Source organism: Limulus polyphemus, unplaced genomic scaffold (genome assembly GCF_000517525.1).
Source record: "Limulus polyphemus unplaced genomic scaffold, Limulus_polyphemus-2.1.2 Scaffold11, whole genome shotgun sequence".
Lineage (NCBI taxonomy): Eukaryota > Metazoa > Arthropoda > Merostomata > Xiphosura > Limulidae > Limulus > Limulus polyphemus.
Window position 1 is genome coordinate 717,196 of NW_013665621.1, and position 14,712 is coordinate 731,907.

A 14,712-nucleotide genomic window follows, 5' to 3' on the forward strand; every position below is an offset into this window, starting at 1 on the left:
GGGACCTACAGATTGTGATTCGAGCGTCTTAACCACCTGGCCATCCCAGGCCAATGAGCTATCTGTGCTCTGCCCACCATGGGTATCGAAACCCAGTTTCTAGCATTATAAGTACACAGACATACCACTGTGCCACTGGAGGGCATAATCATTTATAAAAAAAGAAATGCCTTTTTGCTGGAGGGAATGTTTTCTGATAATCTTGTATTTATTGTGGAGATGAACTATTGGTTCACAGTTGAACCAATTATGGGTGCTAAATGGTGAAAAACTTTTGGCCATCACTGGCTACTACATGGATGGTGAATGAGCGTCTCAGCTGGGATTAATTTCTTACAAATATTATAATTAATTTTAAGTTATTTTGAGAATACAGTAATTTTTGTGGACTAATTTGCCTAGTTTATGAAATTATCCTGAACCACGATAATAAACAGTAAAGATTCAGTTCAAACAACACTTTAAAACCTTTGCTATTGACTTGTAAGGCTGTACACATAAAAACATGCAAAAAAATTCATGCATGCATGTTAAACTTACAAGGAAAAGAAAATTCACTCAAAATAGCTCATTTGTAATTCTTCTTATTATTATTCTCTTTGCCACCCTTCATCAAAAACAGCTTGGTATGTTGCACCCAAACCTTTTGTAGAATACTAAATAAGGTACTATGAAGGTCATAGGGGTCATAGCTTTTTTTTACAAATATCTGGTGTTCCTGTAAAATGCTTAATTAAAGAGTGAAACAGGAATTACCAGTCAATAATAGATAAATATTAAGTGACTGTAACATGTAGATACTCAATACTTTGTACACTATACAACTGAGTCTTTAGGAAGCCAACCCCTATACTATGTATGAAGTGAAAGGCTAAAAAAAAAAGTATATTATATTAAATTTTATTACACACACATTCATAGAATAATTACTTTAAAAGACACAGAGCTTTATTTCAAGCGATGTTTTAGATGTATATGTTTTATTTGAAAAGGCTGCTTTTCTACTGGTATAATTTTATACGTGTTTTTGGGGTTGTGTCTTAGTCTAGGCATATATTTGTCCATTGCTATGCATTATATATAGAGAATTTAGCTACATATTCTCAAACAAATCTCCATGCAATCTCCAGCTACAGCTTTATATTTTACATCTCAAACTAATGCGATCAAGTAGTCAATAGCTGCAGTAAATCATCATGAACTGCATCAGCTAGTTACTAGTTATGTTTATTATCATTATAATGTATAAAGTTATTTACCATATCAAGTAATCATTTGTCCATAGTTGAACACAAAAAAGTCAGGAAACAAGATAAATAAAAGATTGGGAATTTAAAAACTTGTAAATAGGATCGTAAAAAAAAAGGTAAGGAAACAAGGCTGGAGATACTGTAGACATTATTTACTTGAACTACAAATCCCTATTTTGACTCTACCAAATGTAATTCTAGGTAACAGTAACATTATAAAAAGTGCTCAAATTTAGTTGTCCTTAGACCTTTGCTGAATTATTGCATTTTATGTAGTGGTAAGTAAGCAGGACTTGGCTTATTATATATTCATTACTGTTTCTAGTGTATAAAAATGGATTGGTTTGTTGCAATATATGAATGCAAAAATCTTGATCATGACATATGACATAATATATTGTATATATTGTCTAGTTTTATATTATTGTGATAAAGTATTTTTGATGATGAGAGAATTGTTTTTTCTTAGTATTTCTTCTATAAAACATGTATTACTTTCCATTGTAGAGATTGTATGTAGTTTTCACATGTTAAACTATTTGTTCAATTAAAAAAAAATCCTTCTTGCAACTGAAAATTGTTAATCATTTCAAAAAATGACTTGTGATTGATACATTTTCAAAATGAGATCTAAAACTCGAGTACTTTTGAATAGTTGACTATTCTTCTTCAGGAGAATAAAGAAGAATACTCAACTAGTCGAAAGTGCTAGAGTTTTGGGTCTCATTTTGAAAATATTACAACTTTTGTAGGTGATTTTGTGTGCTAACTACTTAACCTGATTGACATATTAGTATAAACAAGTTTTATAATCACAGATGGAGAAATTGAATACACTCACAAACGAAGCTTTGAAAGAAGCAAGTGATGCTTTTGACAGAGCTAAAAATGCTGAACGCCAGTCAGGAAATACATCAGCAGATATTGTAAATCTATTGAATCGAATTGAGGAGTTTCTTTCTGCCGAGGGAGCAAGGCCTGCAGAAATTAGAATCTTAGCTGAAGAGGTGAACATTTTTCTCCATGTTGACATGTGTTTATTTGTTATTGTTTTTGTTCATTAAATTGAAATGATGATTAACAAATGTCTGTTTTAAAATATTTACATTTGTTGATTACTTGTGCCTCTATATATATTCTCCCTCTTCACCTTCTAAAGGATACGTTTATGTCCAAGTTTTACAGTAAGTAAAAAAAATAATTTTAAAACATCATATGGAAGGCAATGCAAACGTTAAACTATCTAAAAAAATTTTTATATTGTACTTGTTCATAGAATTAGAATAATCCATAAGATATATTTGTTTATATAATTAAAAATGGTAATATTTATTTAAAGTACTTATTATGATCAAAACAAAATAGCATAAATGTTCACAAAATTTATTGTGAAACAATGTTTAATTTTCTACACTCAAAAGCTGATCTGATGAATCATTAATTTCCTGTGGTAAAACTCACTTTCTGAAAGCAAGTTTTTACAGATAACATAATTTGAAGAGTAGCAAAAAATATTTAAAATATGGGTTTGAATTGGATTCTTTGCATATAGTAAAAGTCCTATCATGAATTGTAACAAAGCTCAAGGGTTATTTTTCAAAACATAAAATTCATCTGTGAGTTTAGTTTAAAATCTCGTGATTTAAATTTTTTTAATTTCTTTCATTGCATAATTTTATTAAGGCAATAACTGTGTCACATTAAAAAATGCTTTCATGACAACCTATCTGATTTGTAGAGAAAATTTCAATTAAGGGAATTTTCAAATGCTCTGTGAATTGATACTAGCTGTTCAACTTATTGATATTTTTTCTTTTTAGATATTAGAGTTGGAATTTTAAGTTTATGAGCTTGAATTGCTGGTATACCACTACTTATTGTCATGAAACATAAATACTTTTAATTCTGTTTTAACTTAGTAACACAATTAAGTTATTGGCAAAACAATAACATTGTCCGATTTTGATCTCCATGTTTAATATTTATTAAGTTAGCTTTTAAATTATAATGGTTCCAGAAAGAGAGTTGAAAACTTGCTCAATGACTACAGAATGTTGAGATCAAGTCCTTATTGCATTATTTTTCATCAGATGCCTTTAGCCTTAAGTTCAAAAATAACAATTACTTATGGAGACTAATTATGACCTTGTGTGTGGTGTGGAGTAGTAGTGAATCAAACAGGTTTATAGTATTAGCAGTACTTATTACCAAAGTTAAATACATAGTTTTAAAGCATTTCAAACTGTTCTCATATTGCTTCTAACTTCATGAAGCTTAGAGCTAACTGATCAGTTGAATTAAACTGTTTAGTTGATAATTCCAAAGTTTGTCAGTTTTAATAAGAGCTATTACTACCACGTTCCAGTTAAAATAGGTAATTTTTGTTACTGTAAAATTAGTATTATTAATGAGAAATCATTCTTATTAAAAAACAAATATGTACAAGAACAATGTAAGTATTCTAGTGCAATGGTGCGTTACTGTACGTGTGAGCTGTGACAATTTTTAGCAACTATTTATTTGCTTTATTGCACATACTTATGACCATTCAACATTTTTCAGTGTCTGAGTCTTCAAATGTCTCTTGGTCCAGAAGAAATTGAAAACCTAGCACATGAAATCACTGAGATTGTTAAGAATCTGACCAATATTGATGCAATTTTAAATGACACAGCAAAAGATCGTAAACTAGCAAAAGATCTTGAAGATCGAGCAGTCAGTGCAAAGTGAGTTTTTTTATTATGTAGTTAACATGATGACATTAACAAATGATGATAAATTGTATTTGTTTTGTTTGTCCATTTGGGAAAGTTCAGTTTTATTTTGGATACTGGTATGGCTTTCTAAGTTCAATAAAAATATTAGGTCAATACAACTGAAAGTAAGATTTTAATGTTAAATTCTAGATTTAATATGACAAATTTATTGTTGCAAGTTGAATTGCATCTGTGTTTTCTCTCCTTTTTTAATTATTTAAGATATTTGAAGAGAATCGATACAATTAATATTTTTTGTTACTTTTATGATTATAAGAAGTACCAAATATGCAAGCAAACACTGTAGTCATCAAATGAAAGAACTGTTGGCTTTTCCTGAAATTTAAACCATTATTTTCAATACATCGATCAACTGGTTTGCGTCAGTACTGATTGTGTAAGTTATTTTCATAATAACCAAGCTTTACAAGGACATTTCCAAGTCCTAAACAAAAAAACACAGATTTGACCTATATTTGACCATATCTTACCTGAGTCTAGAAATATTTATTGCAGATATGAACTAACCCATCTATATCTGACTATATCCTTTCTATGTTTGACATTTACTCTAGATTAGAACTAAACCTTTAAAAAATTAGACATATCTGATGAAGGTGTGGCTGTGTTTATACTCAATCTGAAGAACATGGCTATAGCTTACCTGGGTTTGGTAACATGAATCCATATCTTGTCCAGATCAGGCAAACCTGACCTCATTTGTGTATTGATGACTTCAGACCCAGATGCATTCTGCCAATTATCTGTTTACTGCTATATCTGAATCACATTTGAGTTTTTTTTGTTTGTTAACCCTTTCACAACGGGTACCCCTGTAAACCTTTTTCTGCACAAGTCACTGTGTTACATTCAAAATTTAATTAAACACCTTTAATATAAATGTATATTAATGAAATTATTATAACATATATTATGATTCAAAGTTTTATGTTATCTAAGTTTTAAGTGCTTTATTTTAAAAGAAACCTTTAAAAACTACTTATGAACTTCAGATGTATTGTGATGTGGCCAAGGAGCTATGAAAATTCTCTACTTTGGCTCTCTGCATCTTCAGTAGTACAATGGTAGATGAGTATAGGTATGTCTACACAATAAGATGCTTACATATCCTTTTGACTCATTCAATTCAAAGTTTTCTGAATGAAACAAGTAATAATTATTTTCAACTCCTGACAGTTGCCATGCCCACCTTTAACAGATTTGCTACAGCTTTATAGTCTACATGTAGACTTTACATACACATGTGTATACTCATTAGAAATAGCTCATTGTCACTATAATCCAACAAGGGTTATTTTGAAATTAGTGCCAAGTTGTCACGGAGTACATATAACTGACTGTAGTATTGTTGGCTGCTAGATCGACTATTGTACTTACGGTTGTTTCTTACCTAAATATGTTATAGATAAATGATATAGTTTAAATTGTATTTAGGTCTTACTATTATATTTTAGTGCATAATTAAAAGGTTTAAACCTTTTTTAAATACACACCATACTTTGCATCCATTCTCAAGGTTAATGATATTATGCGCTGAACAAAACTTTTGCCGAAGCATTGTGCATGTCTCCCAAAGAAACTCTAATATGCCTTGAGGGCACCGTTGACTTGTATCGAGATGAATAATAAGTGGAAAAGGACAAGAACGAGAAAAATAACCATTAAAAATTAACTATCTGTGAAAAGGAAAAGACTGGAAATTATGAATATAAGCAAAACAACATATGTAATTAGAATAATGTCATTCTTTGTGTACAAAATACCTATAAACTTTAACAGACTTACGAGGTTTTGTGAGGAACACACAGAAAACTGTATTTTTGTTGCATAAATGTCCTTCCCTAGTTGAGAAGATGGTAATTTCATCCACCCATGTTTAAAGGGTTAAACATTGTTTTATGTACATAAAGTAATCATTTTATCTTCTTCTAGAATTATTTTTTGTTTCTGCACTATATACCTACTATTTTTATTAGCCAAGGCATGGTGGCTCATAGAATGGCTCTGAGTGTTGTTTTTTCAATTACAAACTTTTAACTCATAGGTCCTCCATCTTTTGATCGACTTGAGATCTAATTACAGCCTCAGCTGTTGAGAATTCCCTCTTGTTGTACAAAGCAGTAACCTAATTCTGTTGATAAATTTTAATTTTGTTCTGCACCAAGAGTTATATTCAGGTTTAGTCTATTATCACTTGTCAAATGTTACAAATATGGTTTTAGTCCTAACTTTTTACTTAATTACGGTTAAAATATTTAGTAAATATTTTTTGAGATTTTAAATGTCATTAAGTTTGTTTAATAGCCTTTTTTTTATTTCAGTTGTAGTTAAATTTGAGATCTCTCTATGTTTTAGCTTTGTTCAGGTTTTTGTCAGTGTGAATGGTCTTCAGTTCTTTGTTCAGAGTGGTAACTTGTTTTCCAGAAGCTTAGTGATATTGATAAACTAGCAAAGACCTGAAAAACTTGTAATCAAATTATTATCTTTATCACAAGAGTGCTTCTTTAAGTACAGGATTTGTAGAATATTACAAAAGCATTCTAATTACAGACACCAAAATCTATAAGTCCACTTGTTTTAGGTGTAACATCAGTTAAGCCTTTATTAAGTATGGCCTACATTTGATAAAGAGATAAATTAACATTATAACTTTAGTTTAGTTAGGGCTAAACCCTTTTGTATATTTACATCTGCCTTTCGTCTACATAGTAAGGAGTGTGCACATTTTCAAGACATACAAAAACAGAGTATTATAATAATAGATACTCATTGTTGGTCATAAATGTAGCTTAATTGTTTTTCTGCTAATTCTTTCACTACTGATGGTTCCTTTTAGGTGAATAAACGTTTTTGGTGGTTAGGAGAAAGAAAAAATTTTAACTGCCTTCCTTGAATTTCAAATACTGTTAAATTATTACTTTTGAACAAATAATATTTCTACAAGGAAAATCCAGTTAAGAACTCAAGTGAAAAGATTAGTCTACCTTATTTCATTCAAACCACCTTTTATTTTTTTTGGTAATGCCCAATTTCAGTTTAACACTTTAAACTTTTATCATTGGTACTTGCAGGTGTTAATATTAATGATAATCATGTTTTATTCTGATACTTAGTCTAATATTTACCTTTAGTTAATTGTTAGTTATTTTTGTTTTTCAGAGTAATACTTATTTTCTAATTTTTCTTCTTTTTTTTTGTCAAGGAGAAAATTAACTATTACCTACATAACTGAATAATCTTGGTACTATTTTTTAGAAATGATGCTGATGCCATTCTAGAAAGAGCCAAAGATGTCCAGAAAGCAGTTGAAGAAGCTAAAAAGTTTCAGGACCAAGCAAGTACAGCTATCAGCACATCTAAGGAGGACATTGCAACTGCAGAAAAAGATCTTGCAGAGGTACTGCTGTTTTAAGGAAGTATTGAAATTATAAATATATTAGGTCATTGACATTAATAAAAAGGGCCAGAGTCAAATCTCCATAGTGTTTAATACTGTGTGTTATTGGAGTATGGGGATTAATACAGATTAATTAGTGTAAAAATAAACTACCACATTGTTTTCAATATTTTTTAACCGATTAAACTAGTTTTGGGGAATGGAACTCGTTAATAGGAGTATATGCTGCTTCAAATTATTTTGTGCTGAATTTGGGATGACATAATTAAAAGATAGTAATGACTATCATTGCTTCAACACCTCATAGCTATGGCAAATAAAATAAGGTGATTATTCTTGAATACTTGTGTTTTTACAATTTAAGTCTTCCAAAAATTTCAAAAAAGGAAATTACTCTAATTATATGTGATAAAAATATCATTATAATATTACTATGAACATAAATTAGTTTGTAGAATTTTACATGTAACCAAGATATGAATTTTTACTCTTATTAAAAACTTAGTGTCTAAACGATGATACATATGTTTTAAATAATTCTTGCAGTTGTTTGGTTTGTGTAAATGAAGTGAAGATTAATACTGTGAACATATTACTTTCTTTATTTTCAGATTGAGAATCAAACTCAAGAAACTAAGATTATAACTGAAAATTCACTTAAGGAAGTTGACACTATGAAAGACCAATATGATGAACTCCACAAAAAATATTTAAAAAATCAACGTTCTCTGCAAAAAGCTGTACAGGAGACAATAAATGCTACAGACTTAGCCAAAAAAGCAGACAGTGTGAGTCATAAAATACATAATTATTAGGTTTTGGATCAATGAAAAAAAATCTTAAAAATAAAATTTACACAATAAATGTTTTAAAATTGTGATGATTATCAGTGCTTTGTATTATTTATAAAATAAGCAAAAGCTAACTTGGCTGAACCCCAAACACCTTAACTAAATCTTTGTACTTCATGAAAACCTACTTCTATTTACAGTAACAAGTAAATGCTCTTATTTGAAAGAAGTGAGCATAATCTTATGAACAGATCTTGTGTTATTTAGTTTATTTCAAAACAGATCACAAATAGCATGTTGTGTAACACTGTGCTTAACAACAAACGAATTAATATTCACAAATCGAAACATTGCAATTTTTACTAAAATTTTTAAAACTTTGGTTAACAAAACAAAATCTTCTTTCTTCACTCAGTTATTGTTTATAAACTGTCCAAGTCACCATATACTTGTTTATTTTACATAGCTTGTGGCATGAAGATTGGATGATCCCTGATCCATTATCATTATATGTGATCTTCTTACTAGTGTAATTTGCTTCAGGTACATGGTTGAATGAATCCGTTAGTACTACTAATCCTGGTGATACATTAGAAATAATCGTGACAGGAACCTCAAGTGTTTCTAAAGATTGATTTAGTTTTGGTGAATTCCTCTATGCAGATACCAATTTGACCATTTTTTCTTTATCAACATACTTCCAAAGGCAATCACTATGGGTGACCTTTGACTTTTACCTCCTATCTTAGTGGATTCTGCTATGTGGTACTTTAGGTTCATTGTCTTTATCATCTTGTACTTCTGTTCTTGTTGTCATTGAAAGTTCAAGCTGTATTGCTGTAATTGTTGAGTAAAGCACAGGAAATTTTTTGTCAAAGACTATGAAGTTATTTGACATGTGTGTTTCTTAATGAAGTCAATTGCCAATATGCACTCTTTCTCAATTTCAATTATCCACGCATCATATTGCATAAAAATGCTTCCCATGATGAGGGTGATTTCCAACTTTCCTCTTGCAGGAATTCTCTGACCACTCACTGTTTTTGTCAATTTCATCCTCTTGCTTCATATCTCAAGGAAATTACTCGTTTTTTTTACTAGATTCAAATCAAAAAACAGTAGCTGTAGAACCAGTATCAATCAATATGATGTAAGGCTTCCCATTAATGAACCTATTGACTCATGGAATGGTTTCTTTATAAGGATAAATTAAGAGAAATGTGAAAAAAATCTGCAGTTAGCATATTTGAGTGCAGTATTTAATCCAAAAAACTTAAAATGATTGTGAATTTGTATATCATGTTTAATCAGCAATTCTCAATAAAATAATGCATAAAGCTACAGTTGGTAAAGAACAGCAGATGTTCTGTCTATATTAAAATGTTTTAATTTAACTTTAGCCTCTCTATTAAACATAAAATGTATAGCTATTGAAATGTAATCTGTTATACTTTCCTTAACTAAAGACCAATTGTCAATATTTGCCGAGTTGAGATGGGTGAAGTTAGAATTGACTTTATTTTTTAAGAAGTTATATAATTTATAACTTACTAAATTAGGATGGAAGGTGCAATGTGTGCTTTAGTAAACATTTAAACTATTTGTAATGTTCTTTACAAGAAAAAAACAAGTTTACAATCTACATTAACCATAAATTATACAAACCACACAATCCGTTCATTGTAGAAGTTTTTGGACTAGTATGAATACTGTGTTAGACAGCCATTTTCTTATGGTGCTTGTTCTTAATCATAGGATGCTCAGCTGCTAGAGGAGAACTATAACAAAACAAAGGATCTTCTGGATGAGAAAGCTTTAGAAAGTGACAAGATAAAAGCTCGTACAGAAGAACTTAAGAAAAAAGCTAAAGAATTAGCTGAGCTAGCAACTAAAAAATACCAGGATTTAAGAAGTAGGAAGTTCTAATGTTTATTGAAATTTAATTGTAAGAAACTTAATGTTAAGTGAAACAATATAAAAGGGTAATGTTGAGTGATACTGAGTCAGAGATTTAATATTTTGTTAAACTAAGGAATAAGCAATCTGAACATTTAGTGAAACTAAGGAATTTGAGTGTTTTGCGAGACTAAAGAGTAAGCAATTGATTGTGACCAGGGAATGTGAATCTTTTGTACGACATGAGGAATATAAACAATCTACATATATTGAGAGACTAAGGAACATTAAGTTTCGTAAGACTGAGAAGTAAGAATATTTAGTGAATTAATTTTAGTATAATAGCAGGTAATGACTGATTGTGCTTGATTATTTGTAAAAACTAAGTTTCAGTTTTTTTTATGTAATGTTTTAAATTCATAAGAAGCATTATGGATTAATTCTTTTAGAACTGGAAAGTGACTTTGAGAGGAACAACCAAACTCTGACCAGATATGAAGAGACACTGGATAAACTGCTAAAGGAATCAGAAGAAGCTCTTGCTGTAATCAAAGCACGAAGTCAGAAGTACAGAGAATGTACTTAAAATGCTTTAAATGAAAGAAACGTAGAATCCTCACAGTGTTAAGTTAGGCAAGTCAGGTTTTTGGGGAAATAAAAAGTGAGAAGGAAAGTTATTGTCATATAGCTACACACATTAAATGTTATAAAGTGCCAATTCTAGTGTGTTGTGACTTTTGTAGGCATTGAGTAGAGCAGCTGTAAAATTAAGCTGCTTGTTTTTACCTGGTGTAGAAACTGCTTATCAAACACTGCCATAATACAAACTTAGTAGAAATTTTATCAAAACCTGTTTCTGATAAAAGAGGAGGAACTATGCAGATGTGCATTTATTTTTGTCTTTTTGAAACTACAAGAAGAATTGGTACTAATGCAATGGAGTAGATGGCTTAGAAAAGGAACTTATTCCATTAAAAAAAGCTAGCACGACTTGTTAAATGATGTCAGAGATGCAAAAAAAACTGAATTTATTTATAATTCTGGAAAAACTACTGAAACATTATGCCAATCATTCTTTAGGTCATATTAGTCTATTGTGTTGTTGATCAAAGGAAATAACATTTAAATTAAGTATCAAAGAGAGATCATAATTTGTGCCAACAACTAATATTAAAAAAAAAAAGTACAAAAGTAGTATGCACTTGATCTGTACAATTATTTCACCATTGGCAACTATGTATGTCATTTTCTCTTACCATTTCAGTTATAAAAGAGTTTGAATCGGATCAAATGTCGGCCAGTAATTGTTTATTAAGATGAAAAATTTTACTTTGCACATACTGGCAATAAAATCTGATAACCAAATCTTATTCCTCTTTAATGTTTTTTTTTTTATCCAATATGTTTTTCAAGTATTATATTAAGTTAGTAAAGTTACATGTAATGCAGAAAGTTATACAAATTTAGTGAAAATGCCTTATAAACACATGACTATGTTTACAGGCATAGAAACTTTACAGCCTTTCATTTATATTTTGTAGTGTTTAATTTTGAAGTAGTACTTTAATTTCAAAAAAAAAAATGCTTTGCATATGGTTTGAAATTATTAGTGAACTTTACTTGGAACTTGAAATATTTAAACTGTTGAAAACAGCTATATTTATATTGTATTGTTACTTAAGTTTAAGGGTTTTCTTTATGTACGTAAGTGTAATTAAAATCAAATTGTAAAAGTACAATATGGCCATCATGCAGCTGATTTATAGAACATATTAAACAATGTACCAAGTAGCTACTAAAAGCTTCTGTGTTTCTACACGATGAAGTATCACAGAATTGAAAAAACACTAGGGTTAACAGGTTTAAGGCATATTAAAAATGATAAAAGAAGAAAACAAAAATACAAGTTTTTACCTCAAACAATAAAATTAATAGAAACAAGATGCATGACGAAAATATATGTTGGATAAAACAAAAGTACGTAAGAAATATAATACAAAAAAGTCCATTTTGGGTACACTAGGAAATAGAACATTTTCTTTTGAACTTTGTTTATAATGATTTATCAGATTTAGTAATAAATATGTTTTCAAAATTGATATATTCCACAATGTACAAAATTTTTTGATGAAAAGAATAACTTTTCCTTGTTTTATAGATATAAAACTTCTGAAATGAAAACACGTTTCACTTAATTTATTAGTTCAGAACAACTACAAGAAGATTGTGATGAATGTTAGTCACTTCCTTAAAATATAGCTTTTGCCACTTTCTCTCTTCTATTTGTAAACTTCTCATTATTATTATTAGATGCAAGGAATAATATTAGTTAGTTCCTTAAGATATAATTTTTAGTACTTTTCTTATAAACTTAATAATAATGTGACAAGATATGTTGTTTCCAGTAACAAATTTAAAAATGGAGTTGGTAGGTAGGGCTGTTTTTTTTTTAATATACAAAATTACTTTAAATTTCAAGATTCCAAAACTTGAATGAGCACAGAAAATCAGAATTGGGTTTCATGAAACTTTTTCTTGTGTGTGGACTGAGTGAACTCAATCTCCAATATAATTTTTCTCCAAGAGTCATTCAGCAATTGCTACTTTATCTCGCTAAATATTTATTATCATGACATCACCAAAACAAGACATATTGACTGAAAAAAAAAAAGATTATTACTAAAGTTCTTTAATGCATGTCCACCTTTCAAAAGTAATATAAAACAGCCCTATTAGTTGTTACTGTGTGCTTTATCTGTACTTAAAAGTGCAGATAATTCTAGATTACCTTGATTGTAGTTGTATATAGATATTTTAATTTTCTAAATTAATAATCACATTCAAACAAATTTCTTTACAGACTTTTATTAAATAATGCGTGTGTTGTTGTTATGTTATTTTGTACAGGAAATGTATCCACGAAAACAAGAACATATTTAATCTAATACATCGTTAAAAGGATCACCAAGTTTTGTTTGAACTTACTTTTCAATGTCGATTACATACCATTTTTAGTTTCAGTTTTTTTGCATTTAAAAGTAAATTATATTCCTATTAATTTGCATGTCAATTCAAATACTGTAGGTTAATATATTTGTAGGAGTATTATAATTTTATCAGGTTTAAAAAATAACTTTCACAAAAACTGCTACTTTTAATATTCTGAAGTTAATAAAATCTGTAGAAATTGACCATACAATTAAATATGTTACTTGATCAATCACTTTAGATTCAAATAACAGAATAAATGCTTTATTTATAAAGCTTAAAACTTGCCTATTGAGAAAAATAAACCATCCTGTATGTACAAACAGAAATTATATAATTGTTTCTTCCCAATGTTTTTCTTTTTCAAACTATTTATCAATTTTTACATCTAAACTCATCTCTTGTTTAATAGGAATATTTTGTCTTCTGTTTCATGTTTTAAAGTAAGGTTGTTATATGGCTTTAGGTATTAATGTTGCTTTGTAAGCAAGTCTGTGTACAGGAAACATTAACTGCATATTTTCTATTCAAATAGTTTGTTAATACTTACAAAATAAATATGGTGCCACCTAATAAACAGATGTTCACTTTAGGTACACAAGAAAGATTTTCCCTTTTTTTCTGTCTGCAAGACAAATTACAATATGGGCCATCAAAATAGTATCACCAAATTTTTAAGACTGGTGGACACTTGATGGCTACCTACAGAAATTAAATTTCAATATAAAAAGATTTTCAACAGTAACACAAGTTTCTGTATCTGTCAAGTTTCAGTAAGTTTTAAAGAATTCCTCCTGCCTTTGCATATATTAGAAACAAACAAAAACCAAATCAACATACAACCAAAAATGCTACTCCTTCAAATATCTTTAAAAAAATGGTACCTTAACTTCAGTGAATTAGTCTTGTGATGAAATAACAAATTAAATTATAATATTACATAATCTTAGTGCTATTACAATATTTCACATTTAAATTACACTACATATTTTATCAGCTTGCTGTCTTAGAAGTAGCATTGATAAAGGTTTTTGGCTTTTCTTGGATACAAGATATTTAACTGCATTATTTTGTAAATGAAAAGATAAAGTTCTTGAAACTATTTATGTAACTTGACAACTAAGTTTTATTTGGGTGAAAGTTCTTTTATAGCATCAAATGAAAGAAGAGCAATTTTCTGAAGTGTTTAAAAAACCAAAGATAGAGATGTTGTATACTTTACAATTAGCTGTTCTTTCAAAACTCGCCATACTTAAATTGTGTAGTGTTTGATTTAATGTTAAGCAAAACATTCTGGAAATGTACTTCAATATATAATAAAATATTAATTCAGAAGCTATCTTGTTATTCTTTCACACTATAAAAATTTTACAACAAAAATGCTGTAAACTTATCATTTTAACGTTTTGTTCACGTTAAGTTTGTAGCTATGATATATCTTACAATGAAACAAACTTCACTATTTAAGGAGCTTCTAAAATTGTTAACTACAAATTCATCACTTCAGGAGTACATTAAGATTTAAGTAGCTAAATTATCTATTTAGGTAAAAAAGCTCCTTACCTATAACTGACATGAGCCAAATCACCATGCTGTTGAGTTGGCATTGAACA

General features: G+C 29.2%; 1 protein-coding gene across 4 annotated transcripts in view; it reads left to right on the plus strand.

Annotated features, from left to right (window-relative positions):
* Nucleotides 1-14,406, plus strand: part of LOC106478722 (laminin subunit beta-1-like) — a 127,009-nt gene extending 112,603 nt beyond the window's left edge. For 3 of the 4 annotated variants that reach the window (XM_013939286.2, XM_022382243.1, XM_022382235.1), the window contains 6 exons: nucleotides 2,069-2,257; nucleotides 3,813-3,976; nucleotides 7,283-7,424; nucleotides 8,036-8,212; nucleotides 9,971-10,127; nucleotides 10,561-14,406. In XM_013939286.2, the coding sequence (XP_013794740.1) occupies nucleotides 2,069-2,257; nucleotides 3,813-3,976; nucleotides 7,283-7,424; nucleotides 8,036-8,212; nucleotides 9,971-10,127; nucleotides 10,561-10,697 (966 nt within the window). In that variant the 3' untranslated portion in view covers nucleotides 10,698-14,406. Of the gene's footprint in view, nucleotides 1-2,068; nucleotides 2,258-3,812; nucleotides 3,981-7,282; nucleotides 7,425-8,035; nucleotides 8,213-9,970; nucleotides 10,128-10,560 lie in introns of those variants that run through there. The other variant, XM_022382250.1, reaches the window with a different exon arrangement.
* The last annotated feature ends 306 nt before the right edge of the window (nucleotides 14,407-14,712 follow it).